This window comes from Phoenix dactylifera, chromosome 8 (genome assembly GCF_009389715.1).
Source record: "Phoenix dactylifera cultivar Barhee BC4 chromosome 8, palm_55x_up_171113_PBpolish2nd_filt_p, whole genome shotgun sequence".
Classification (NCBI taxonomy): domain Eukaryota; kingdom Viridiplantae; phylum Streptophyta; class Magnoliopsida; order Arecales; family Arecaceae; genus Phoenix; species Phoenix dactylifera.
In genome coordinates, this window is record NC_052399.1 from 18,256,931 (window position 1) to 18,283,445 (window position 26,515).

Sequence of the window (26,515 nt, forward strand, 5' to 3'; positions counted from 1 at the left end):
TCGACCTTGACTTCTTATTAGCCTCTATTTGGCATGTCCCGTAATAGCTTATTTTGTTGTTGATCTTAAGCATGATATTTTGTATTTGGAAGCATCTTTGGACCGTATCAATCAGCTCCTTCTATACCTTTGTTTATTCCAGTTTATCAAATATTCTTTTTCTTAGCCATCCGAGCGAGCATGCTAGTCATAGATTTTGCCTTGAGGATCCTATTTGACGGTGGCTACGATGATCTCAAGATGCAAGACGATGGTAAAGATAGGTTTCCAGTTGGCACGGCACAGCGGATGCGGACGGTGACCGGCATGTGCAGCGTAAAACATGCCCCGTTTGGGGATCCGACTTGTCCAAATGGGATAAATCTTGGCGGTTACTTTAGACCTGTAAATCTTGACTGTGACCTGAGGTTTTTCTTCAAACCGGCCCCAGGTTTTCTTCACCCCCAAGTTTACCATCCACTGGTATTTGAAACGGCTAGGCCCAAGTTTACAATCCACTGGAATTTGGAAGCGGCGCCCGCTGCCTTTTAATCACGCTGAGGCGGGACTTGGGATGCTGAGACCACTCCCCAATCTGTTCACCCCATTTCTCTTCGATCGCCTAGAGTTTTCTTGGATCTCATCTCTTCTCTGATTCTCTCTTCTTCGCCGCCCTTCCGTCGTCTAGTCTTTAATCATGGAGTCATCGACGACGCCCGAACCCGTCTGCGCGAAGGAAGCCCTGGATCTGCTCAACTGCACCATCGAATCGCCCTTCGATCGGGAGAAATGCCTCCGCTTCTTGGACGCCCTGCGGAATTGCGTGCTCGAAAAGGTCTCAGTCGAACTTTTTCTTGATTCTTTTTCGTGCGAATCTTCTTTAGCCGAATTAATGATTATTTTCGGCTTCTTTTGTCGTTGATCAATAAGTTATATCACGTTTTCCGTTTTTGATGCGAATTTTTTTTTGGTGCATTTGAATCCATGGCTGGCTTGTTCTTGCTTTCTTGTTAATGCGATGCTATCATATCAGGAATACGCTTCCCAGCTCTTGATGCAATTAATTGGTTTATTTTCTTTAATGTTTTAAGAATTTTTCCCTTGTTCTTTTTGATAGACTAGGGGCTTGCTAGTATTGGAGAGATAGTTAGGACGATCAGGCAATCTAGGGTTTTGTCTAACATCATGTTGTGTTGCTCTATGGATCTACAGACATCTGTGTTTATGCCTTAAAGCGTATATCTTTGTTGCTGCACATCTGTATCTCAGTGACGCAAGGGATAGATAATTAAGGAGTCGAAACTTGAAACTGATCTATAAGATTAGAAATGTAGGTTAGCTGTGTTCTTGGTTGTTTGGGATTGGTAGCTTATTGGTGGAATTGATGTTCTTGATCCCTGTAGTATTTTGGTAGTTAGCTGATCAACCATGTGGGGGAAAGTCTTGTGACGAATGTGCTCCCTTAAATATCCCGTTAAAGCTATACTTATTAGTAGTCTCATTTGTTCTATTACCTGTGCCACTAGAAGATTGATGTTCCCGATTTTTTGTTCATGGATGATAAGAAACTAGCTAGAGAAAGAGAAGAGAATAAACTAAACATGAGTGATTATGACAGACATATACAAAACTTCTGGGTGCTTGGGCATGCTATCTCCCACATATGTCATGCCTTAACTCATAAACTGAAATAAAAAGATGATAGAAAATTTCATTGCAAGGCTAAACTTTGTTCAAAAAAAGGCTGTTTGAGAAAACTGATTCTCTCACAATTGAAAATTAAAAGATATCATCAAAGTTTCACCCAGGTCTAAAAATTGTTGGAGTGGCTGTTGAAAAAGCAGCTTGTCTCTGAAAGTCACAATATATAGGAAGTTGTTACCCAAAGAGTTCAAAGGTGGGGTTCAACATGTCTTGGTTGAAGCTCTCAGCCTTTCCCTGGAACATTACTTAAACATGGAAAGTCGATGACCATCTCCTCTTCTCTACATATCAGATGTCTAAATACTGGTCCCACATGAAAGAAGAGGCTTTGAAAAATCGTTTCATACAACAAGCTTACTCAGTTAATCCGTTGTAGTCTGCTCCAAGTATAGTAAGTTTGTTTGTGATATTAGTTGATGGGGCAGGGGTGCCATCATGTGGTGCAGCTTGCTCTTGATGTAAGCTCAATATTTAGGCCCTATATCATGCATATTTGTAGAGTAGGGTTCAATATATCTTGGTTGAAGCTATCAGCACCTGACCGTATGTAGTATTCTTTCCAAAGTAGAATTTCCATATGGTTGCCAGATCCTTGTGCTCCATTCTCTCCTACTGGTATCATTGTTGTTATAATAGTCATAATTGAACTAATCCTCTCCTCTGAGTCCTTTGTCCCGATGGTTTTATGCTGATGAATATTACAGTTATGTGCTTTACATGTTTGTCATTTTGGCCAAAAGTGAATGAGTAAAGATTATTATTTAGTATTCATCTGGTGAACCTTGGAAAAATGCTAATTGTCACAAAAATATGATTTTTTTTTTTTTTTTTTGCATTCTAGCTTATAGTTAAGATATTTTTACACATCACTGCTTATCAGTGATGTTCAGTTCTTTTTACTTGATTGCTCATATTATTCTGCCCTCTTTCTTACTTTGTCCTTGGAATCCATATCTTTATTATACGAGCAAAAGGTTATCGTCTTTGCTAGTAGTCTTGCTACCCCCTCCCACAAAAAAAACCCACTCTTGTCTTTCCATCATGGATCCTTCTCTTTGTATGGCAAACCCAACACCCCCCCCCCTCCCCTTGTTCGGTCAATATTTGTTGAAGCCATTAACTCTGGTAACCCTTGTATTTGCTATCTCTCTCATTTGACTTCTCAATAACCATCCCTCATGCATTTCTGATGCATAATTTTGTTTTTCCAACATCTAGAACTCCTATTATTTCTAACTGTAGGTTAGGATGCATACAATTCAGCGGACTTCATAGCATGCCAGTGATTATTTTCGTACTACTTGAAAAAATGAAGGCTCTTTGGCTGTCTCTTAATTAATAAGACTAAATTAAGTGCTTCTAGTGTGCGGACCTTCTTGCATCAACCTATTCATTCAGGGCTTGGATGAAGTAGACCTTCTTCTCCACCAAATGGCATTGTTTTTGATGCTTATTGTTTTTGGCAAGTGTGTCAATTGTTTTAGGCTGATATAATAACAGTATTTTGGAGCAGGAACATTTTGAAAATATTGCTTCCTCGGTGTCATGAGATGAAACCAAGCTAAGCCAATAAAACGATCAACATTACGTTTCATCTTCTATATTTTGCTTCATGCATGGGATTGGATGTTTTCTTTTATATGTAATTTGATAAAGTTATAGAACATGAAGATAGAAGGCAAATGACACACACAGGGATTATTGGAGCAGAGAAAGAGAAGTGCTGATTCTCAGCAAGTTGTTATCATGACTTTGCCACTGCAGTTCTTTTTAGTAGATAGTTGCTAGGCCTTGGGTGACTCATTAATCAAGCATCTTTGATTATAATCATACGCGTCTTTTGGAAACTAGAAACTTGTTTTGGTGCAGTTGAGCGAGAAATGTTATTACAATTTGGTGATTTATCCTTAAAGGCACTATGGCTTATGGTTGGAAAAATTCAAAATTGATGCATTGATACTCCGAGCACCTGTCATTTCTTTTTCTTACTTTACGCTGCAATTGAAGGTGTTGATTTTATTGACATGTGAATCTGATATGATAAACATGAATGCTTTTTCTTTAGTGAACTTCTCCATGACATTTTTTTTTCATCTATATACCTTTACATTATATGGTGCAAATTGATTTACCTTGTCTTGCCAATTCTTTAATCCAAACTCGTGTTCTTCTAGTTTTGCTATTAATTGAACTATAGGTTTGCTTATGTCTATATATTTTTTCTTTTTGTCCAGAAAGTGAAGAAGTTTTCATTGGCTGGACAGAGCCATGCAGCGGAATTTCCCAAAAGCAAGGAGAACCGCTGAATATCCCTGATAGGACCAACAGTAGAAAATCTTGCATTTTTCTCCCTGACTGATTTTGTTGCCATATTATGAGCGTTGGTTGAGGTGCATTGGTGGGTTTGTCGCAACCAAAGGGAAAATAAAGAGAAATTTTGTAATTGTACAAGTAATTTGCTTACTACTACAAATCTCTTTCTTCTGACTTATTTCAGTTAGTTCTTTTTTTCGATCATGAAGATATTGCTGTCTATGCAGCAATAGCTCTGGAACTTGGATACCGTGCAATGCTTGTTAATGATTTTGGTTTAGGGCATCAGTTGTGAATTTTGGTTGTTATTTTTCTGTATTTTTCTAAATTGAGGTGATAATGTTCAAACATATGGTCTTGGAAGGTGATCATCCTAACTGTTGATCTTTTATTCGTCATCTTCTTTTTGTAAAGAAAAGGTATTTTTTTCCCCTCTTTTTTGATAAACAAACATGTAGTCTTTTAAGGGTTTGTTTGGATGTCTGGCAACTTGATGTCAATTGCCTCAGATTCCCTAATGATATTGGAATTTACTTAAAAAATGGGTTCAGTGTGTTGATGATCTTATGTTTGTTTAGGTATTTTGTAATGATTAGTAATGCATATGATTAGTTAAAACATGAATGAGAATTTGTCTGGGGAGTGAAACATAAACTGTGGCTCATATCAGAAAGGTCCTCGATGCAAGTGGCGGACCGTCTGCCAACCAAGAGCTCCTCTATGGGTTGCCCTTGTCTATTGATGCAATGGCATGCCGGCACTAGGAGGCGGATCAGGATAGGTGTCATAAAGTCGTATTGGAGAGCTAAGCCGGTCCCCATTCGCCTAGTTGTCCGACTCTCCAGAGGCACAGGGTCATCTCGAAGTTAACCCGTATCTGATTTACTTCCAAAAAGAGCAAGGTCCCCGAGAAGAAGAGACGTCATAAATCTTGCATTCTTTTCTTTCTTCCTCCTCCCTCCCTCTCTCATTGTACCGCTTGGTAGGTCCAACACTATAGTTGTGCCGCCAGAAGCCACGCCCGCCTTCGCCCCCTTCCTTCTCCCAGATCCTTCCACGACTCCTCTCCATGCCTCGTTCACAAAAGATTAGCTAGGCTCTCAATTAACAACAAAATATTCCCTCCTAGCGCGTTCAGAGAAAGCGGAGAAAAAAAATTCTCAAACCGCACCAAGAACTTTATTTGTGTGCGGAGTCCGAGGGTTCCCATATTCGCCTCCCTCCTCCCTTTCTGTTCTTTCTGGTTCGAAACGTAAGCCCTTTCTCTGTCTCTCTTTTTTTCAATTTTTGATTAGCTTGGTACTGTGAAGCAGTTGATGAATCAGCGGACATGCCGACATCCGAGGCCTCGTCTTCCTCCTTTTCCTCGTCGTCCCCTTACCGCTTGTCGTCCTCCGACGCCGACCTGGGCTTCGGCGAGCGAGCCTTCTCCGCTGCTGGAGCTGCCGTCCTCTCCGCGATCCTCGTGAATCCTCTCGATGTCGCTAAGGTATCCCGCAGGTTACTTGAGTTCTCGCAATTACCATTTTCTTCTTTTATAAGCTTTGTCTTCTTGAGAAGTTGTTCTTGTTTTAAAAGTTCTTGTGCACGCAATCACTAATAATTTTGTATTCTTGAATCTTTTGAGAAACAAACAGTTCTTGAATCTTTGACGACTTGGATTGCTTCGCTTGATACCTCTTATCGTAGAGCCAGTCGATCTCTACTTGCAACGTTCTTATTGTCGTAAAATACTTGTTCTCGTGACACTTTACAAGGATCAAGATTTTCTTGTTGAGAAAGTACTTATTTTCTTGTTTTAAAACATCTTATTACTAATTTAATGTTCTTGAATCTTGAAACTTCCATGACGTAGATTGTTTGACCCGATACATCTTATTATAGAACCGGTCAATCTCCACTTGTGATGCTTATGAGGTACGGTTGTTGGAATATCCAGGTGTTCTTTTATTATCAATAGTTTATCATATCACCATGCCTTGCAAAGACTGTAAAGATCCATATGATAACCCTTCAAATTACAGGCCTTCTCAAAAACTTGAATTGAAATTCTGTTGAAGCTTTGGAAAAATGAAAGGAAATATATGGTTACCACTTCTCAGATTGATGTGGTGATGATGAAGCTGCTGGTGTGTCTGACCCTCTCCTTGTGAGCAATGTTTATCGGGTTATTTATTACATCTGTTCAGAGTCAACAATGAGGTCCATGGTGGCGACACTCATGATAATTAATTTATATGGATCTATGAAACAGTTGTGTTTGTATTCATCAGCACTGGTAGTTGAAATGGGGAAGGAGGAGGTGTGTGGGGTGGGTATTTATAGAAGCAAATTAACAATTTCTCAGGAAATAGAATTTCTTAAAACATGCTACTTGTCAAAAGCAATTTCCCTGGAAATAGAATATAAGAACAAATTCTTTAATTAAATAGATTATACTGAAGTCAGGTTTAAAAGATTTTGCTCTATTTTTCAGATCTGCAACTGCAAGCTGCCAAATGCATTTGTATTAAAACAAATTTCTGGCTGCAATATCCTTGAGCTTTCTACAGGAACTTTTTAGGATTCATCCCAGCGCCATACGGAGCCTTTGAAGAGTAGTATTTTTTTTCTATTACTATTTATTTAATATCTAGAGGATAGAATCTTGCTTTTGGGTATATGGAATTGAACCTTCTTTTTTGTCAAGAGGTTAATTAGTAATTACTATATCTTGCATTATGCGGGAATATTTATGGAGTCTTACTTCTCTGACTGCCATAGCAGGGTCATTTTGTAATAATAAATCTTGCAAGTCATATATTCTCTTCCATTTCTTGTTTTTGTTCCTACAATTCATTGAATATAATATTTTATGGTTCAAGTATGTTTCTGCTGGATTCTGATGAATTCCTTGCCTCTGTTACAGACAAGATTGCAGGCACAAGCAGCTGGAGTACCGTATGATCTTTCACAACAACATGCTGTAAGCCGTACGTTATCCCTTGGTTAAATTGATGTGCTGAATTGAATTTTTTTTTTGTTGGTATATGTAAGAGAGCAGTTTGAAAGCATGGGAAGATTTGTTTGTGCTGAGGTAACAAGGAAAATACAATTTCAAGTTTTTAAATTAGGAACAAAAACATGACGATTTGGACTATGTCCGTAGTGGTTGATGCATTAGTTGTGGTGGCTTTAGAATTTACTGGCAAAACAAGGAACACCAATACATCCCTCTCACCTCCCAACCCCTTTGCTGAGATTTTAAACTATGCTTTTATTCTATTATTATGTTTGACCAAGTTACTTTGTTGAAAATGTCTTTTCCCTCAATATTCTAAGAAAGTTGTACAGTGCTTATGAAGGGTCCTTGTTGTTTGAAACTATAGACATTTTGTATGAAATCTTTTAAGCTGTTTGGAAATGTTATCAGCTTCACTTTTAGACCAAACCTGTTATTAGTATTTCACTGCTATCACATGGAACCTTTCTGTAAATAATAACTTTGCCTCTGCACTGTGCTTGCCTTATTTTAATTGCACTTTTTGCAGCTTTTTTGAATTGTTTATTTACATTTATTCCACGATCATTTTTCCACCTTTCAATTAGACCTACAGGTTGTGCCTTTTCTCCGAGGCATATAGTTTAATTGAAATCAGGTTTTGAAATATTTTGTTCAGATTAGGTGTTACCCATCATGCAACCCAGGTGGAATCCATGGTTCAGGGTCTGTTTGTCCTCCTGACTGTTTTCAGTACAGGGGAACACTGGATGTATTCTACAAGGTCATTAGACAGGTAAGTGAGGCTATTTGTACTTTTGTAGTCTTAGCTGGTTGCATGAAATATCTTTTGTTTCTTTTTTCCTTTATGGGTTTAAGGTGGGGTTATATTTTTGCACAAAGTTATATATAAGCATGCGGTTCTTGTATGTTTCATGTCAATCAAATGGGCAACTTTTACAGGAAGGATTTGCTAGATTGTGGAGGGGTACAAACGCGAGCCTAGCTTTGGCTGTGCCAACTGTAAATTCCTCTTTCTGATTCTGAGAAATAGCATAACTTTTCTTTTTGAATTCATTTGACTTAAGAAATTCTGGTGCTTTAGAAACATTTGTGTGCATACATTATAATCTCCTGAAGTCCACACCCCCCCCCCCCTCCCCCCTCCTCTTCTTTTCTACAGCAAGATTTTAAGGATTTTGGACCACAAGTCTGTGTTAAAGGCTTCATATGTTAGTATATTTGATGTAGCATTGATGCAAAGGATGAAGATATCTACTTCGTAAATCTAGATAGATGCTACTGTTTTCTTTTTTTTTCGGTAGAGTCTACAGCAAAAACAAACTGAGAAAACCATAAAAAAAAAAAAAGCAACAGAACAAGAGAGGAACCAAGCAAACTACAACAGCAATCAGAGTTCCCGAAGATAAGGGTCTTCCCGGGAATCTCCTTGCAAAATAGAAACCCAATTTGAAGGCAGAATAGAGGAGCTGTCAAAGGATATGGACTGATGTTGTGAAGTTAGCCAATCTACCGCCGCATTCCCTTATCTAAACACATGTTGGGCCTCGAAATGTTCCAGCAATGAGCAGAGGTGAAGATGATCAGCTACAAGAGGATTCCTCACCCAGTCATTTGAAATTTTCTGAATCCAGTTAATTACTGTCGTGGAGTCCCCTTCTACAATCACTTGTCTACAGCCCAATGGAAGGATAGCCACCGAAAGACCCTCCAAATTGTCCAGTCACTTTATAAATTTTTCACTACTTAAGAGATAGCAAGCATTCATAACAAGAAAAGCGAATTTTTAACTCTTATAGGTATGATTACTCTTATAGTGGTCTGTTGTCTAAACTTCTGTTCCTTTACATATCTATTTACTTATCCATTACTACAGTTCCATGTACATGACAAATTGAGTTCATCCTCCAAATTTTCTTGTGGAAGGGTGGGAGAGAGCCAGAAACAGATGACATTTGCCGAGCTGTAAAAGAGCAGGTAAAACTAGAAGGAAGATGGTTTAATGTTTTAGGATCATGGATATAAACTTTTCTACATCAGGAAAGGCTTTGGTGGATTCGAAATTTGAGGAGGTGCTGTGAGCAGTATAACAGAGTTCTCATAGGAGTGATAGAATGTTAGATACGGTATTATGAGCTAACATGTGTATCTGTAAAGGTTGTGGAAATTGACCATTGAAAGTGTAAGGATGTTTCATAAGGTTGAAAAAGAGAGGAGTTATATCTGTTGACTAATATTGTCGAGTTGTTCTCTTGAGATACAAACACCCAAAAGACCAAAATAGTTTTTTTCGCTTTGAATGATTTAGCAACACTGGATGAATGCCTCACTTTAAGTGTGTTTGAATTTATTTGGTGCCTAGATCACTGATTATAATATTTATAGAGAGAGAGAGAGAGAGAGAGAGAGAGAGAGAGAGAGAGAGTTGATCCAAGGTCTGGAGTTTCATTGAGAGTTAAATCATGCATTTGGTGGATTCGGCATGAGTCATTTTCTAGTCGAATATTGGGCTCAGGTCTACACATTGGAATGAGGAACAGGACTATGGCATACTGCCTGCACTGCTTGGAGTCTCATAGTTTGATGTTCTTCTCACTCTTAAGAAAGCTTCTTTTCATCTTTCACTTATGATGTTACATTGCTATGTATGATCGAGGAATATTTAGCACCACAATGTTTTTTTCTAACTACAGGGGATTTTACATGTCCCATGTATGTGTAAGCAAAGTTGGCTTTTGCTGCAACCTTCAGTTTCCGTAAAAGAAAACTGAGGACGAATTGTGTGCTGCCATGCTATCTCTTCTCAGGTAACACTCACAGCTATCCTTCATATTTGTTATTCATAACCGTATCCACATGTTACTCTTCTGATACAAGAGAATACTTGTTCCCCATCCCAAACCTCTCTTTTTTCTCTTGTCAATATCTTTATCATAACCATCTCACATGTGATTTTAGCAATCCACCACTTTGCAGGAGCTTGAGATCATTCCTGAATTGCTGGTTGAGAAAATTATTATAATAGTCCTTTCATTTGTAAAGATCAAAAAGTTTCCATAATCCTCTTGTGTCTTCTATGACCATCCACTTCCATCATAAGAAAAGAGAAATATCCCCCCCAAAAGTCTCTTATGTTAGAATGATTACATCACCAGCATTATCCCTTTACCGTTATCTCTTGTTTCTTTATGATGCCCTACTATGGAATCATATATCATCTTCTTTCACATGCTCATCCGCTGTCACGCACACTGAGTACTAATCTCCACATGCTTACCATATATATATATATATATATATATATATATATATATATATATATATATATATATATATGTTGAGTTTGGATAGGGGAATGATTTTCTCAGGTATATCTTTTGGCAAAAACTGCAGATCGCCAGTTGTCATGTTGCATTAAATTAATTTCATTATTATGTATATTTCTCAAGTTGTCTGATATGTATCTGTATCAATGCACAAGTTGTGTTTGATAAACTGGCACCGCAATTTTCTAATGGCTTTGGCTTCTGACTTATAGGGCCAATAGCTTGGAAAAATGTTTTAAGTCAGAATTTTGTTCTCTTTGGTTGTCTATCAGGCTTCTATCCTGCATAACTTCATGTGACCTTCTATGCATCCTGCCAGCCATGTGTGTCCATCCAAATCAAGCTTAGTGATTTCTCTTTTTTCTAATGGTGTCTTGTCATTGACAATGATGTTTTATTTGTATAAGTTAGATACCATCATGGTATCTATGATTTGTTTTGTTTTCAATAGAAGATACTTAATGATAACGGATAATACAGTATGTTGTGTCAGCAATAGATGCATAACAGTGTTCCCTTGATTAGACAAAATACTCAACCACCCCTATCCCCATCCCCCAGTCTCTCTTCCCCAGTTCCAAGTAGTAACGTCTATTTGTCAGAAATTATATTTTTACTAAATCTACTTAACAAGGATGCCACAATAACAGATACAATAACATGTTTACATTATCGTATATACATAACAGTGTCTCCTTGGTATTATGAAATTATTATATTTAGAAAATATAGGTAAAATTATCTGCTCTGTAGTTGTTTGTCATTGTCTCTTTTCCTGTTCTTGGCGGTGATTAGCCATCTTAAGGGTAATTACTTATGCTGAAGTTTTCAAAGCATATTAATTTAAAAGACTATTTTCTATATAACCTAGTGAATCAGTTCAGTTCCTATTATATCTTTGCAGTCATATTCATTTTTTCTTGTTGTTTTTGAATCTTGCTTGTTTCAGTACACTTCACTGCAATTACAAGGATAAAGTCTCCGGTCACCATGTGCATTAACTGTAGAATGATTATCATAGCTTTTAGACGATTGAACTCTGCATGCTACTGTATGCAGGATCTTTTTGGGTATATGTTGAACGAATAGATATCTTATTTGCTTTCTGAAAGTGCTTATTTTTTCAACCCAGCTTTATTTTAGGGTTAGCACATGCGACTATGCCTGTTTAACTTTATATCTTATCTTCATACTGTGATTGCAAGTCTTTTCTTACATTATTTCCTGATCTGCTAACAGGTGGGGATATATTTACCATGTTATGATATATTGCGCAATTGGATTGAAGAGTTTACAACACACAGTTCTCCTAACTTAACACCTTATGCTCCCCTAGTTGCTGGCTCGATTTCACGCTCACTAGCATGCCTAGCATGTTCTCCCATTGAGCTGGCAAGGACACGCATGCAGGTACCTTTCACATGTTTACAAATTCTTTCCCTGATGGAGGATTTCTTAAAGCTTACATTAACTAGCCAATTTTGCATAATTGATGCTTGCTAGTTTTAGGTACTCCAGCATATGATCACCATCTTTTGAAAACTTAGAGGGTGAGACCCTTCTGTTCTCCCTTCAAATGGTACTTTCTTGAAGATCTTAGTTGAAAAGGTTCTAGAAGTTTTGAATGCTGATTTTTCTTGCTTGTTTGTCTTACCACTTTGATTGTAAAAAGAGTATTTTCTTCATTAGGAAGGAAAGCATAAATGGTGTACTTGCTTTTATCCTAGACGGAGATGAAAACTCTCCTTGCACAAAGTGGATGAAGTTCACTGGCAATTCTAAACTTCGGCAAATGCTACAAGAGAACAATGTAATATCTCTGCATACAAACCTGTGGATATCATAATATAGCAGGCTGTTGTTTTACCTCCGAAGTCATCATTTTAAGTGCCTAAAATTATGACTAAAATTGAGGATGAGTATTATAAAATATTATGCATCATAATTATAACCATAACCATCAAGCCTTGGCCTGACTATTTGTGGTTGGCTTTGTGAATCGTCATTGCAGAGTATCCTATTTAGGGTGACCTCATGTTTTTTCCAATGTTTTGACATCCTTTCTTGCAACTCCCAATAAAGCAACTCATTTTATTAGCTAGGACTTTATGGCGCTTGATTTCATAACAATAGTTCGATGGCTTGAGAATATGTTATTGTTGTTTGTTTTTTGCACGAGTGACTTGAACCTTAAATACTGTTTGATTTTTTTAAAATTTTGATTATCCTCTTTCCACGCATATTGTACACTTATTTGATTTTAGCGCTTCACATCAAGCCTTTATGAGTTTTTGCCCCCAAAATTAGCTTTTGGAGGAATTCGAGTTAGGATTATAAAAATTGAATTTAGCTAATTTCATTATAATGAACCATGTTTTTAATATAGGGCAGTATAATGATTGCCTATAATATGCTTATTCATGCTAAATCCTCTCATCTGAAATATGGGTATTTAGTTGGTCAATAATTCATTAAATTTGTTTTGGAACCCTTCCTGCCTCCTTGTGTGGCATCCTTGAGTTTGAGGCCCGTTGACATGTTCAGACTATAATTCACTTTAAATGCAGGTTTCTTCAGGTCAAGTGCTAGTTGCACAGTTTCGGGGCATGAATTTTGTGTTTTGAGCCAATGCACCTAATATGAATTGCCTGATATGACATGGATGCAAACCTTGGCCTGGAGCCCTTGTAACCCAGCATCCACACTCCCCAACCAAAACCGTCAAAAAACACAACACAATACCACGGATGCTGGCGAACCATATTATTTTAAGAAACTCTTGATGGATTCAAACTTCTATTTAAGATTTGAGAAATGTAGGTGCAGTTGTCTCTCATCATCTAAGCCTTTTTTCCTCGAAATGGAGTTGGCTATAGAACATAACTGTAAATCAAAACATTTTCATGGAATCTCTGAGCAGATATTGATCACCGGCTGTCAAATTATGTTATCGCTCTAAGAAATGGTACTAAATTATCGGCTTAGGTAAATGTAGGGAAGAGGGCCTGCCACGAAGTCTAAAAGTATTGCTTTTGCTGACATCGTGATCTGCCATATTGTTGCACTTTAGCAACCCTCCAAAGTTCCTGTAGACTTGCAAGGAGCTGACAAAGGAGCAAGATGACAAGTTTCAGAATAAGCTGTGTTCATGTCTTGTGCAGAACTAAGGCAAAGTCAAAAAAGAAACATAATGACATTGCTTCTATTGTGGTTTAAATACTCATAATGCTCATATAACATCTGTCTTAAAGGTTAAACAACAAGCTTACCTGTCTTGAGAGGCTATAGGGATCCTTTTTTTTCGGCCTATTGATTTATATCATAATGAACCCCTTTTTATATGTTCTTACAACTGCCTTGTATAGATATCTTTCTTCCTTATTCGATATAACTTGTGCCCATGTTGCTACTAGCAGCCTTTGTCTTTGATGAACAAATACCATGTTTTAGCCTTGTGGAACTTCTAGACATCATCTGATGTGGTCGATTTTAGATCTATAATTTATAGTTTTATGACCGCTCTTACTTAACATTCTCATTTTATATGCTTAAGCCCCTTATTTCCAATGTATTAGGTGTAACATAATGAAGCATCATCCAGAATATTTGGGTTCAGTTTTTGCCATCCTCATTCGCCAATCATTCTTATTCATGGCTACCTCTCTGCTTGCATGTTTTCTCAAATCTTTTCTCCCAACTTTCATCTACCTTAGGGTTTCCTTTTTCTCCATCCTTTAACACGGAATCAAATTTCTCATTTGGGGCCTTATGTTTTTGTTCTGCACACCCGTTACCATATTAATCAATTCTTCATCATATTTTTTTTTAGCATGCCCATACAATATTAATTGTTTTTTCATTACTTGATTGTCAGTCAATGCAACTCCTATACTTTCTTTGACATTCTTGTCGTCTTATCATTCCTAGTTTTATCACACATCAATCTGAACATTCTCATAGCTCATCTTATTTACTTGGACACTTGTTATTGTCATATAAAATTTGTGTATTGTACCTGCCATTATGCGATGGTTTTGCTTGAGTGCCCAAGGAATGTGTTCACCATATAACACTCTAGAAGCACCTCTTCAATTCATTCATCCAATTCTAATTCTAAATGTCTTCTTTTATCTAAACCATTTTGTTGTATAATAGATTATATGTGATGAAACCAATTGCACTGTTGTGTCTGTTGTACATTAATTGTTTTCCTGGCCTCATTTTTATTTTGGTTTTCAAATTGCATTCTTAGTGCTTGTCATTTTAATTTCTGGGCGATTACTCTGTAAGATTTCTTTATAATTCCACCTTGCAGCATCCTCATTTCGTCAGTTAAAAACTATATTCTGTGCAGGTAGCATATACACCGTAAAATCTATATCACAGCAGTCATGGAGATATGAACTTTGTGGCAACTCTTCATATAAGCCTTTGTGACTGAAAATTCACTTGTCTCCCCACCATTTCTGATTCTTGTCATTGCTTCAGTATTCATGTCCTTAATGGTTTCTATGTATAATTTATGCGTACCTTTTCTATCACAGTGCCCACCAAATTCTCTGTCCCAGAATCCTATGTTCTGTGTGGGCTGTTTCTTTTTTCTTGATATCTTTCTACTAATTGCCTGAGCAAGAAGATGGTCCTTTGAGATTTCGCCAAATTTCTCATCTCCCACCTATTTTAATCTTAATCATGAGCTACAACAACAACCATACCATGCTTGTCTGGCCCCAGTTAATGCCATGCCTTGTGCCGAAACTGGATCCTAGTATTCAGTTTCAGCCCATGTACTAGATTTGATCACGAATGTTAGTTATTGCTCCACACCCAAGCTAGATCTTGCCATTGGTGGACCACTAGTACTAGCTAACCATCTTCACCCACTGAAACTAACTACAAACATTTATTGCTCTCTCCCCCTGCCTCCCGCCCCTTTCACTTCCTTTGGATGGACTTGGGCCTCACACTTGTAAACTAGTTTGGGCCCAGAGCTAGGCCTCTGAGCAGTCCTGGACTAGTCCAGGCCAAGCTTGGCTTGGGTGACCTGGACTGCTAGAAGTCCCAACACTAAACAAATTGTTTGGTCTGTAAAACTTGTTATGGAGTAGTTTAAATGGTTGCGTGCATTGAAAGGGGATCCTACTTATTAAATTCTTTTATAATTAATGCACGGCATGTAATAGAGAAAAAGAAGGCTTTAAATCAGCATTTTACTTAGGTAAAGGGTGCAAGAAAAGAAGCTGTAATTGAAAGGTAGAGGCAGGGATTCAAACAATAGGAGGGAAAGGAGGCTGGTATTTGGTCTATTTAACTTTAAAAGATAGATAACAGCGTGACCTCTTAATTCATGATATAAAAACATTATGTGCATTTAATGGTGAATATATTACTGTGATGAATATGAGCCATGAGATTTTAATTATTTTTTTAATACAAAAACTTGCAAGATCATGGTGAATTAAAAAAAAATAAAAACTGACATTTGGTGTCATTTGTCCACCAGATAGAAACATCATTTTCCTGTCAGGCAAGACAAGTGTCAAGCCTTGGCAGAAAACGGCTTCTTAAAGCTACATGTAATGTCATCCTGAAGTAGGAGAGAAAATATAATCCTAAATCCTAATCTTAATGTGTGCTTCGCATTTTAAGTTTATATAGATTGAGATTGTTGTTGGCCATCTGAAACTTTCAAGCCACTGAAAGATTTGATTGAATATTTCCTACTAGCATTTCTCCTTGAATCTTGCTTAATCTCCACATTTACGACCCCAGTTGTAGCTGAATAAGGGGATGAAAAATTCACTTGTCATCAACAAGTTCCTTATGAAATCGAGACCCAAACCCCTCCCATCAGTGTTCCCGTGCAGTGCTGAACAACCTTTGGAAACTACTGTAGATCTCAATCTATCTAATCCATAACTTTCACTAGATAGTCTTCTATTTGAGATTGTCCTCGAGTTATAACCTTCTTCCGGTTTAGCATGTACCCATTATCAGCTCATAAGAATGTTTTAGATGGACATATCTTGTGTCAGCTATTTCATGTCTTGATTTGGTCCACTTTAATTGGCTTACTTTAATTGGCTTTGTCCATTTCCTTTCAGTTGGTGTGATCTACAAGTCAATGCAAGTTCTTGGTTTTCAGGAGAAAAATGCAATTAAGTTCTGATCACTATAAAAGCAAGAAAGATAACTGCTGTATATTTTGGATGCTATTTGAATGTGCTATTGTTCCCTGCTTGAGGAGCTATTCTGTAATCATGGATTCGACCTTTTCACCATCCTTTCCTATATCTGAACTACCTCCCGCCCTCCCCCACTCTCAACCAAAAAGAGGAGTTATGGTCACTTTGATCAGAAAATCTGGCTATAATTTCAGAGCAACTTGCATTAATAACCTTCCTATTTGTACTCATTATCTCAATCTATCAAAAGGGCTAAGACAGTCTATTCTTTTGTTGGCAAAGGTTCTATTTTGAATTTTAACGAGACTGAGTGATTTTGTTGCGGGTACAGAGTCATGATTTTCATGTCTATTATCTCTTTAAACTAATAATTTTCCTTTCTACCATGATTTTTGTTATTAAAGGATCTACAAACCTGTTCTACTGTGGCAGGCATTTAAAGAATCTCGAACTGGAGCGAGGCCACCCGGGATGTGGAGAACTTTACTTGGCGTCCTTTCACCACACAGAAGTACAAATTACATTGGGAACTGTATGTCACATCTTTCTACTTTTGCAGTTATTGTTAAGATACCTCCAGGATACTGTTAGAAAGGAAGATGCTAGCTTGGCTTCACCTTTCCCTAATTAGTATAAGCAATATTCCCTTTGCCATGGTATCAGAAATATTAAGTCATTGCAGGGTTTTTTAGCAAATTCATTGTTGTTTGATGATATTTTCTTCTCCCTTTTCAGTTCATATGAAACATGTCATCCTAAAATTATGTTATCAATGAACTTATCAAACAATATAATCAGTGCAAGGTTATCGTGTGCTATGGACGGGTGTGGGAGCACAACTTGCCCGTGATGTTCCTTTTTCTGCTATTTGCTGGTCAACTCTTGAGCCGGTGCGCTTTCACTATCGTATGCATTGTCGTGGTGGTGCTACTTTATTTATCTTTGTAGAATTTACAGATACTAAGGATGAGAATACGCATGGCAGCATGACATGGTTTGCTGATATGTTCTGGAGTGCTTTTGATGCAGACAAGAAGAAGCTTACTTGGCCTAGTTGGCGAGGAAGGGAATGCAGCTAGTGTTCTGGGGGCCAACTTCTTAGCAGGTTTTGTTGCAGGTAGTCTTGCTGCCGCTGCTACCTGTCCTCTCGATGTAGCAAAAACACGATGTCAGATAGAAGTAAGTTCCTGCACTCAGAACATAACTGATACAATGTTATATCATTCTTCTATCACAAAGCATGTGTTACATCAGGATTTATGGTTTCAACAAAACTGACCCAGTCAATAAGTTATTGATTTGCATCTTCACAGATCAGAATCAATCTCTCATTTGGCTGTTTGGCCTGATCTCATGTTTTTCCAGCTCAATCGCCATCTCATATTGTTTTTTTTTTTTGTAATTGAATAGTTTTATTTGATGACATTTTTGGCACTTTTTTCAGTTATCTAAACTAGTTAGTTTGGGATGCTGATTGCAGAAGGATCCTGCAAAGGTGCTGAAAATGACCACAAGGCAAACACTAGCTGAGATTTGGAGGTATGCACTAAAAGAATGATCTATCATGATGCTTTGTGTGTATTAAAGAAATGATCTGACCATGAAAAATTTAACTAGCTGCCATGACATAATCACATTAGCAACTTAGTTAATGTAGATTAGAAACATAGGTTCTTGTCCTGGGTGAGGTTCTCCCGACAGGCAGGATTTTTTCTTGGGAGTGATACATTCACCGGGGTCTTTCAGGATACTGCTATTGCTATTATATTGTATTGCTATTCATGTCAGCAGTTGTGGACGACAAATTGGAGACGGGGTTGATGGTATACAATCTTCATTCCAAATTTATCAGCATGCTGAAAGTGAAATTTGCTGTAATTTCAACAAATTAGAGTGCTTGGCTTAGAACTTCACGATATCTTAAAATATGATATGCAGGAAGGAAGGAGTGAAGGGACTTTTTACAGGTGTACGGCCGCGTGTTGGGCGTGCAGGCCCATCTGTTGGAATTGTTGTATCTTTCTATGAAATTGTCAAGCATGTCCTGCATAGAAGACATTCAAACTCGTGAGAAGAAGAGCCGGCTATCTGTGGAAACTCCGACTTCCCTAACCCAGCAGCCCCCAAGGGGCTGTTCCTTGATGAAGACAGATGCGCTAAAGATTTTGGAGATGGTCGTGATATCCCATGAATATCATGGTGGAGCATCCTTGCATACTACTAGGTTTGGTAGGTTTGGGTACGTTTCACAATTTCAGCAACAAGGAACAGGCAAAATTGTTTAATGGGAAACTGCTGGTGGCTCTCCATGCTGGATGACCGATGTATAGATTTTAAAGATCAAATCACCCAAGGCATTGGAGCGAGCGAATGCCCTAGCTTGTATATCCCAACTAAACTAGGTAATTAATTGAAGTAGTTTGATATGGCTCAAGGTGGTCTGACAGATGTCTGTTCTCATCTTCTTAGCTGTCCCGGCTCTCAAAGATTTCACATTCTCTCCTCAAAGAGGCAATCTCAGCTAACAGAACTCCTGCCTATCTGATATAAAAGGATTCCATGATCCTGAACCGATCTTACCTGGGATCGCAAATCCCAAGTTTGTCTATGAAGAGCTGATCTAATTGTATTTTTTTAAGAAAAAAAGATTAAAGCCAATAAAAGATAAATTAGATTATTTAGGTATAAAAGTATTTTCTACAGAAATGGCATTTTTCTTATTTTTATCGTATCATTTCCTACAGTCTTATTAAAGTTGGCTATAAGCTGCGTCTGCTTGATATAGATCTTATGGTTTCTTCGTCAATAAAAACATGATAGTTGGAATCCTTGTAGACATAACATCGTTCATACCTCATTGGTTGAGGCCTCAGCAGTTCCAAATTGTTTGTGCTCAACTCAGGCTAATCTAACAACCAATTTCACAGACCAGCCCGGAACATCAAGGTCAGTACTATGGATTCATTTCTGGCTGTAGTAGGGGCCTACAACCCCCAAAACAATTATGTATAGGCGTTATCCCAGTTTCTCAAAACTAAGAGATCGTCTGTTGTTCAGCATTTCTGTAAACTTGAGTAGTTCGCCCCTGATGCTGCCAGCATAACTCTGCACATCAGTGACATCAGCAATGCTGAATAGCCCAGACACGATGAATAAAAATCGCTGGATCTCCGAGTCACATATGCAGGCAGCAAGCTGCGATATGGATGATGCTAAACCATGAGGCATTTAGCAGTTACAGATGCGGGACAAAGAGGTTTCAGCCCACAAGCAGCAACCACACCCCAGATGATACCAAACCATGAGGCATTGATGCACGCATGTTTTCTGCTGCATTTACAGGGTTGTTGGTTAATAAGGAGCAGTACTTAACTACGAGGTGGGGACATGAAAGGAATTTGGATGGAGATGTGCATGATAAAAGAATCCAGCTAAAACCAAGGCAAGCAAAACAATACAACCAGAAGTCCAAATCCCAAACCACAAAAGATTGAAACAAAATGAACAACCAGTTCAACCATGCTCTCTCCCTTTCCTCACAGAACCCATCAATTCAGTACATGGAATGGCTTAGAAGAGCTTGTAGGGGGACGAAGCATCCAAGGGATGGATAAGATAGGTGAGGATTAGGGCCACCAGCATCAGCACATAGGCAATTCCTTGGTCAATCGACATCCCTGCAGAGTAGCAAAGAAACAAATTATTCAACATCAACAGCTGAAGATAACAAATACGTGCATAGTCTAAGTCCTTGGAAATGGAGGGCAGTTGGCGAAAAGCATAGCAGACATCAGTTTGGACAGTTTGTGCAGGATTTGAAGCATACACTGATGTCAAGGGAAACCTAAACCGACAACTTGTTCTCTTCGATTCTTTAAATGGGACAAGAATACCAGTTTCTCTGGTTATTTACCTCAGATAATAACATGAAAAAAAAATGGAACAGGCCTTTTAGTACATGCCAACAAGAAAGAAGTATTCTAGATTTTTTGCATCCAAACACACCAGCAGACAAATGATTCGAATTTTTGTCAGAGTGCATAATTTCTTTTTCCTGATTCACTGATTTTTCAAGTCATAAAACTCTTTAGCGAACCAGACAGCATGAGAATTTTCTTTTTTTTTCTTTGCCTAGTTTTTGCCTACTGCTTTGCATGCAAATAGATCCTTCAGAGGTAGAGATCGCCGGTCAAAGCAAAGTAAGACTCGAGCTCTATCCAAAATATTTTGGTCGGACTCCTTCACAGCTGACTTCGACATGGACTAGCAAATCAATCGAAGAGGGGATATAGATTGTTTGGTTAAGACTAAAGCCTACAACGATTGTGTCGGTTCTGGGTCCCCATCTACACCAAAACAGGCAAAACCGACTGTTCAGGAGAAAACACAGAACAACATTGTAATCATAACCTAATGCACCTATGATCTCCCAAAATTTGATCTCATTCCCTTTATTGAGGGTGCAGAACACCTCGTAATCATCCACTAGAATGTCCTAAAATACATCATTATTATGCACACAGGGTCATTACAGATTAAAGTTTCTTTTTTTCACCTTAAAATAACATCGCGTTAACTCCCAATAAAATCTTTGAAGGTAGTGTTTGGTTGCCAAAGAAATGTAATTTTCTGAAGGAGAAATCAGCACCAGAGAGGTTGACAAATCATATCAAGATCTAAAATTTCTAATACAGCTTAAATAATAGAAATAAATAATAGCGATATTCTTCAAATTTCATAACAGCAAAAAAGTGATGCTCACGGAACCAATACTAGAAGCATATATCAAAATGATTTAGATATTAAAAACACGGTGTGCGATGCATCAGAAAAACCACAAAGAAGGCTGGGAAACGGAAAAATCTAAACCTTTTTAGAAAAATGGAAGGAAAAAAATCATCTTTATAATCATAGAAACAAGGTATACGAACGAAGATTTGGGGACATTCGGCTCACCATCGCTGGTCGGCGCCGGTGCCGGAGCCTCAGCCTGGGCCTGGACGGCCGGCAAGACGATGCCGAAGATGAGGACGGCGACGGCCATTAAACCAAAGGGAACTCTAGGGATCGCCGCCATACCACGCCTTCGGATCAAGAAATCAAAGATCAAACCCTGGAAACCCTCGATCTCTCTCCCTCTCTATAACCCTAGATAGAGAGAGGAGAAGAGAAGACACGTGACCAGGCGATGCAGTTGGCTTTCTTTCTTCTTTTGCTTTCCGCCCGGTTCCTTTTTTACTATTTGTTTCTCTGCAGCGCTTTCTAGGGTTCCGAGGCGTCCTTATATTTATATGGCGGGGCGAAGCGACGAAACCGCAGGCTGGGCTTCGCTGTGACGATCCCCACGGGGCCCACCCATGTGAACGCCCGATCACGCCCGCTCCTCCGCCAGCCTGGCCACCTGGTGGCTGTCTTCCCGCTACCGGGGCCCCCAGCATCCACGTGGCGTTCCTTTTGCGGCTGTGGGGCCCTGAACGCATAGAACTTCGATGGACAGATCAGGGCCGTCCATCTGGTGTACGATACAGCAAAGATTGAAAGATGCCATGTCACCTAACCGTGGCTAGAATTGGTCGCACGGTGTCCTAACTCAACAAGAGTTGGACCCATTTGGAATGCTAGACATGTACCAGCTGGAAAGTTTCGATGATCTTATCTCGCCACCTTTCTTTCCACACATTTCAAATGGCGTCCTTCAATGCTTTGCCGTTCAAGGATAGCGTTAAAATTTTACATAATGTATCGAGGAAGGTAAAGGAGGAAACATTACCAATTATTGATGAATTAAAGTTCAGTCCAGATCCAATCCATTGGGAGGTTGAAAAATATAGAAAAATATTATTACAGAAAATATTTTGATATTTTTAGGAAATAATTTAGATCGTCACATAGTGCAATCATAACATGCAATATATATGGTGAGATGAGACTGATCCATCGACGCTAATCCCTAGATTCTAGATTTCAGGGATAAGCTAAATCATCTCGAGAAAATGAATAGTTATATCTAAAAATGAGGATGATGTGGAAGACTCCCTTCCCTCTCGAATCGCTTCCCTTTTCTCATGTTTTTGAAAACAGATTCCCGTCAGCAAGGTCTTATTAGATTCATAAGATCTTTTGGCGGACAAACAGGCCCTAAGCACCATAGATATCACCATGTAAGGTTGAGCAACTAAATCAATCATGCTTAAGATGCACGTGGGAGGTGTCACTAGTGGGTTGGGTTTGTATCTTTCGTGCAAAAAAACCTCAAATCCATACAACCTATTATAGCTTTGAGATTTGTGCAGATAGATGAATAGGAGAGTTTACAACTCTTAAAGATCTGTGTAGTAGATGATCCAATGGTGGATTCATGCAAAAGAAGGTGAATCCTTCTTTTACGCGAAAGATGCAACCCAGTCTAACCAAATCTGACTATGCGACGGTTGTGTCCCAAGTCCCATGTCTTACTGAAATTATTGGCTATGATCGTCATCTATCCATCTACACTTCAAGCTCTCATCATTTCATATTTTAACAGTTATGACACAAATATGTTCTCCTTATGTTTTGTAACCTTGATAAGCAAAGCTTTTCATTTCAAAAACTGGCTTACCTTTACAGTGTCGATGCTTACTTTGTATACTTGGCCTCTTGTCAACTATACAAGCCTTTTTTGGGACCATCATTGCCCCAATCTTCTGCTCACATTATACTATTGATGGGAGTGTTTGAACCCATGCTTCTTTTATTCTAGTGTAAAACGCATCCAAAACTGATGTGCAAAATTTGCATATACAACATGGTTTATCTCCGGAATGGCTATTATTTCAACCCAAAAGTTAATACAAACCTTTAGTGGGGAAATCTGAGAGTGTATCATCCACTAAATTTACTTCAGCAACCATACATGCTAATTCCATTGAGATTTACTTCTATTTTAAAGAAATAAATAATGATGTATAAGGAAACCAACAATGACATATTTTCTTATGATATTGTATGGTTGACCAATCTCTATAGTTATACAACCAATTCCTTGCAAAACTTCTATATAATGTACATATCTCTTCGAATCGAGCATGATGATGCGCTTGATATAGTACATTGTCTTCATTCTCTTTTACTAAGCATTTAATTTTCTCAAACTAGTGTTATTGTCTTTCAGAATCAATTACAAGCTAACAACTTATAAGATCACCATCAGTGATCTCTAGAAATCCCATTGAAGGCTCTATCCATATAACGGGCACCAACCAAGCTTACCTGCAGGCGATCATGTGTCACCTTCTTCTACCTGAAAGGGTACGCAGAGAGACAGGAAAGTAGTGTTGTGGCTTGTCGGCATTGCTTTGAAGGTGGGGATCAGCCACCTTCAAAAGTTTCCTACTTCTCTTCGTCAGCACCATTGGCTTTCAGAATGTGCGAGCCACTCTTAAGAGAGAGAGGGGGGGTGGGGGTGACATTGAGGCAAAGAAAGAGATGGGAGTCGAACGGAAACCATGGTTCGAGTTGCATATTGGTGTTCTCTCCCAATGTCAAGTGCAAAAATGTGATCCAACATTGATATCATGAAAAAAAAAAAAAGATCGACCATTCTTTTGCACGAAAGATGCTGGGAAGTATAACCCACCTATGACGGATTTCTCTTCGATCAGTTTGTGCCTGGCGCTAAGGTCAAGGCCATGTGGGAGGGTATTTCCTATGCAAGGAGAGTGTCGGGCGCGGATCGTTTTATTCTGAAGGAGGATTCAGCCACAGTGATTGAGTGGGTCTAGGAGTTAGACCGTGCAGCAGGCGGGTTGCATCTGATACACGATATTTGTAGCATCTTGTGGGAATGTACCTCTCATCAGATCATCTATGTCTTCCAAGAGGTTAATAGTGCGGCGGACTGGATGACACTTTTATAGCTCGCCACTCCGAAGACTTTGCTTGGGATACCCATGCCTTAGTGTTGCTTTTGATGTATTTTCTCCTTATCTCCGACTTTATGGGCTGCACTCACACCCGGTGTGTACTACAGTACAAGGCGCTGATTAAAAAAAAAAAAAAAAAAAAAAAAAAAAAAAAAAAAAAAAAAAAAAAAAAAAAAAAAAAAAAAGGCTCCCAAGTCCCAACGTCCCCACGTCCCCTTCATTTCTTTCACCAGTGTTTGCCTTCACATGGTTGGTCTGCGGCCGGCTTGGTAGCTAAAAAGATGCTATGGGCTCGGCAGGGGCTGGAATACCACAAAACCATGCCAAGACTGGGGAGCGAAGATGCCAGGAGGGTAGAATGACCGAAAGAGTAGTCCCTTGGGGAGTGTAAGACGACAAGTGAAAAATCTAGTGATGGGGTCTAGTGTTGTATCCATACACGACAAAATCATGTGCCATGCATGTGTGGAGAAAAATTGACGGGTGTCAAATAGTAGTCCAGCCATGTTCTCTCTTGGTATTATCCGGGTGGTATAAATTCGGCAGTGCTTCTTCATGGCAATGATGGCTCTATTTTGTCATTTGAAATTTAAATTCTAAATTTTAAAGTTTGAATTATGTGGAAGTATTTTGAATCTTGAATTGGCGGATCCTTGTTGGAAGAGTTGTATTAGCATTTCGAGCTCTTCCAACTTTTTTTCTTCCATCTTCTTGTACCTTTTTCTTTCTTGTACTTTTGATCTTTAATAAAATTCAGATGGGGTTATCCTATGGAAACATCGAACATGCACGACACATAGATATGTATTAAAATAGTAGAGAATCATGGTCTTCAATCCCATGGAAACCCAGTACCAAGAAAATTCAGTAGCCTGGCCAGGGCTAGGCAATTTTGTTCAAAGCACATCGCAACTCTTGAAGAGAGATTCACAGTGACCTGACCAAAATGAAATCAGGCCTATAGATTGGCTTTTACCTTCTTTTCTTTTCTTTTCTTTTCTTTTTTCTTTCAATACAGAGAGAGGTAAAGCCACCTGCCTTTATTAGAAAAGAAGAATTTACATAAACTATTTATAAAAAAATATTAAAAAATATAAAATATAAAATATTTTTATAAAAGATAGTGGTATGTAAGTAGATCTGTTAATCAAACCTATAGGTTGGCTCATTGTCATCCCAGCTAATTGGTTTATATGTTTTGGGCAAAACATATATATAAAAAAGATTTTGAATAGATCCAGCGGGTGACAAGGACTAACTATCAAATAGGGGTCAACAGAGGACTACGTGTTAAAGTTTCCTTGGAGAATGGAACCAGTAAAACTGGTCCTTTAATTAATATCCTTGTAATTGGTAATATGTCCCTTGTATTAAGTCCCAACCTTGGTCATGTTCAACAAATTTAGGTGGTCTGGATGGAGAAATAATAGATTTTAATTGTGAGTCCGACTAGTTTGTTGAACTATCAATTTTTGATACTGCCCAAGCAATAAGATTCCCATTTCTCAGGAAACATATATTGACTGAAATGATTTCACCTTGTGGGTTATGAGGTGTCTTTTAAGGGTTTCATCATGAGAACATATTAGGTGGAGAAGGAATCTCAGCAAAAAGGTCATTGAAGTATTTAATCAACTGTAGTTGCACATGTGCTAATCTGCATTAAGCCCTATCTGGCTCTGATATGCTCCTGAGTTCTTGTCTGGGAAAGCGGGCACCTTAAATAGTGATCAATTGGAAATAAAAGTTCTCTCTCGGAATGTTATTCTTTTGTGCTTTGTTGCTTTTTGGTTGGGGGACTTCTTGGAACTGCAAGGCAATATTGAGATTCAATATGGTCTGTTTGGATGATTGGGCTGAAAATCTTATAGGATTCGTGGGTTGGATTAGCACAACCAGCAAAATCATAAGATTTTAGATCTATATTCAAAAATATCCGGGTGTGGCTTTTTTTTTTTCTATGGGATTTAAGCCGGCCTACTTCGAAGCCACTTCTAGGTATCCGAACATAGGCTTAGCTCAGCCTCTAATTTTATAATTTTGTTGGTTGCATTGGCCCAACCTATGAATTTCATAAGATTTTCAATCCATTCATCCAAACAA

The 26,515-nt window shown here is 38.5% G+C and overlaps 2 protein-coding genes across 5 annotated transcripts; one reads left to right on the forward strand and one right to left on the reverse strand.

The window, feature by feature from the left end:
• Positions 1–402: 402 nt before the first annotated feature.
• LOC103702939 (mitochondrial carrier protein MTM1) lies at positions 403–18,979 on the forward strand. Of its 4 annotated transcripts, none has more exons than XM_039129133.1 (12): positions 418–814; positions 3,918–5,239; positions 5,310–5,485; positions 6,905–6,961; positions 7,656–7,772; positions 7,940–7,999; positions 11,563–11,733; positions 16,941–17,040; positions 17,307–17,398; positions 17,538–17,687; positions 17,989–18,047; positions 18,447–18,979. In XM_039129133.1, exons 3-12 carry the CDS (start codon positions 5,327–5,329, stop codon positions 18,577–18,579), a joined length of 1,098 nt encoding a protein of 365 aa, XP_038985061.1. In that variant the 5' UTR covers positions 418–814; positions 3,918–5,239; positions 5,310–5,326; the 3' UTR covers positions 18,580–18,979. The 4 variants fall into 4 exon arrangements, with proteins under 4 accessions (XP_026658735.2, XP_008783808.2, XP_038985061.1 ...); XM_039129134.1 differs by having other exon boundaries at positions 5,322–5,485; XM_026802934.2 differs by lacking the exon at positions 18,447–18,979 and having other exon boundaries at positions 403–814; positions 3,918–5,485; positions 17,953–18,047.
• Positions 18,980–19,911: 932 nt separating this feature from the next.
• On the reverse strand, positions 19,912–21,830 carry LOC103702938 (arabinogalactan protein 41-like). The gene is made up of 2 exons (XM_008785581.4): positions 21,465–21,830; positions 19,912–20,185 (listed from the first exon to the last, which is right to left on the reverse strand). The coding sequence occupies exons 1-2, from the start codon at positions 21,583–21,585 to the stop codon at positions 20,079–20,081; spliced, it is 228 nt and encodes a 75-aa protein (XP_008783803.2). The 5' UTR covers positions 21,586–21,830; the 3' UTR covers positions 19,912–20,078.
• Positions 21,831–26,515: the final 4,685 nt, after the last annotated feature.

What these genes read in the sequence shown, in the direction of transcription:
- LOC103702939 (XM_039129133.1), top strand. Translation starts at nt 5,327, where the DNA reads ATGCCGACATCCGAGGCCTCGTCTTCCTCCTTTTCCTCGTCGTCCCCT. An exon ending in ATCCTCTCGATGTCGCTAAG is followed by an intron (nt 5,486 to 6,904) that starts GTATCCCGCAGG and finishes CCTCTGTTACAG; the next exon opens with ACAAGATTGCAGGCACAAGC. An exon ending in TACAAATTACATTGGGAACT is followed by an intron (nt 17,041 to 17,306) that starts GTATGTCACATC and finishes CAATATAATCAG; the next exon opens with TGCAAGGTTATCGTGTGCTA.
- LOC103702938 (XM_008785581.4), bottom strand. Translation starts at nt 21,585, where the DNA reads ATGGCGGCGATCCCTAGAGTTCCCTTTGGTTTAATGGCCGTCGCCGTC. An exon ending in ACCGGCGCCGACCAGCGATG is followed by an intron (nt 20,186 to 21,464) that starts GTGAGCCGAATG and finishes GCTACTCTGCAG; the next exon opens with GGATGTCGATTGACCAAGGA.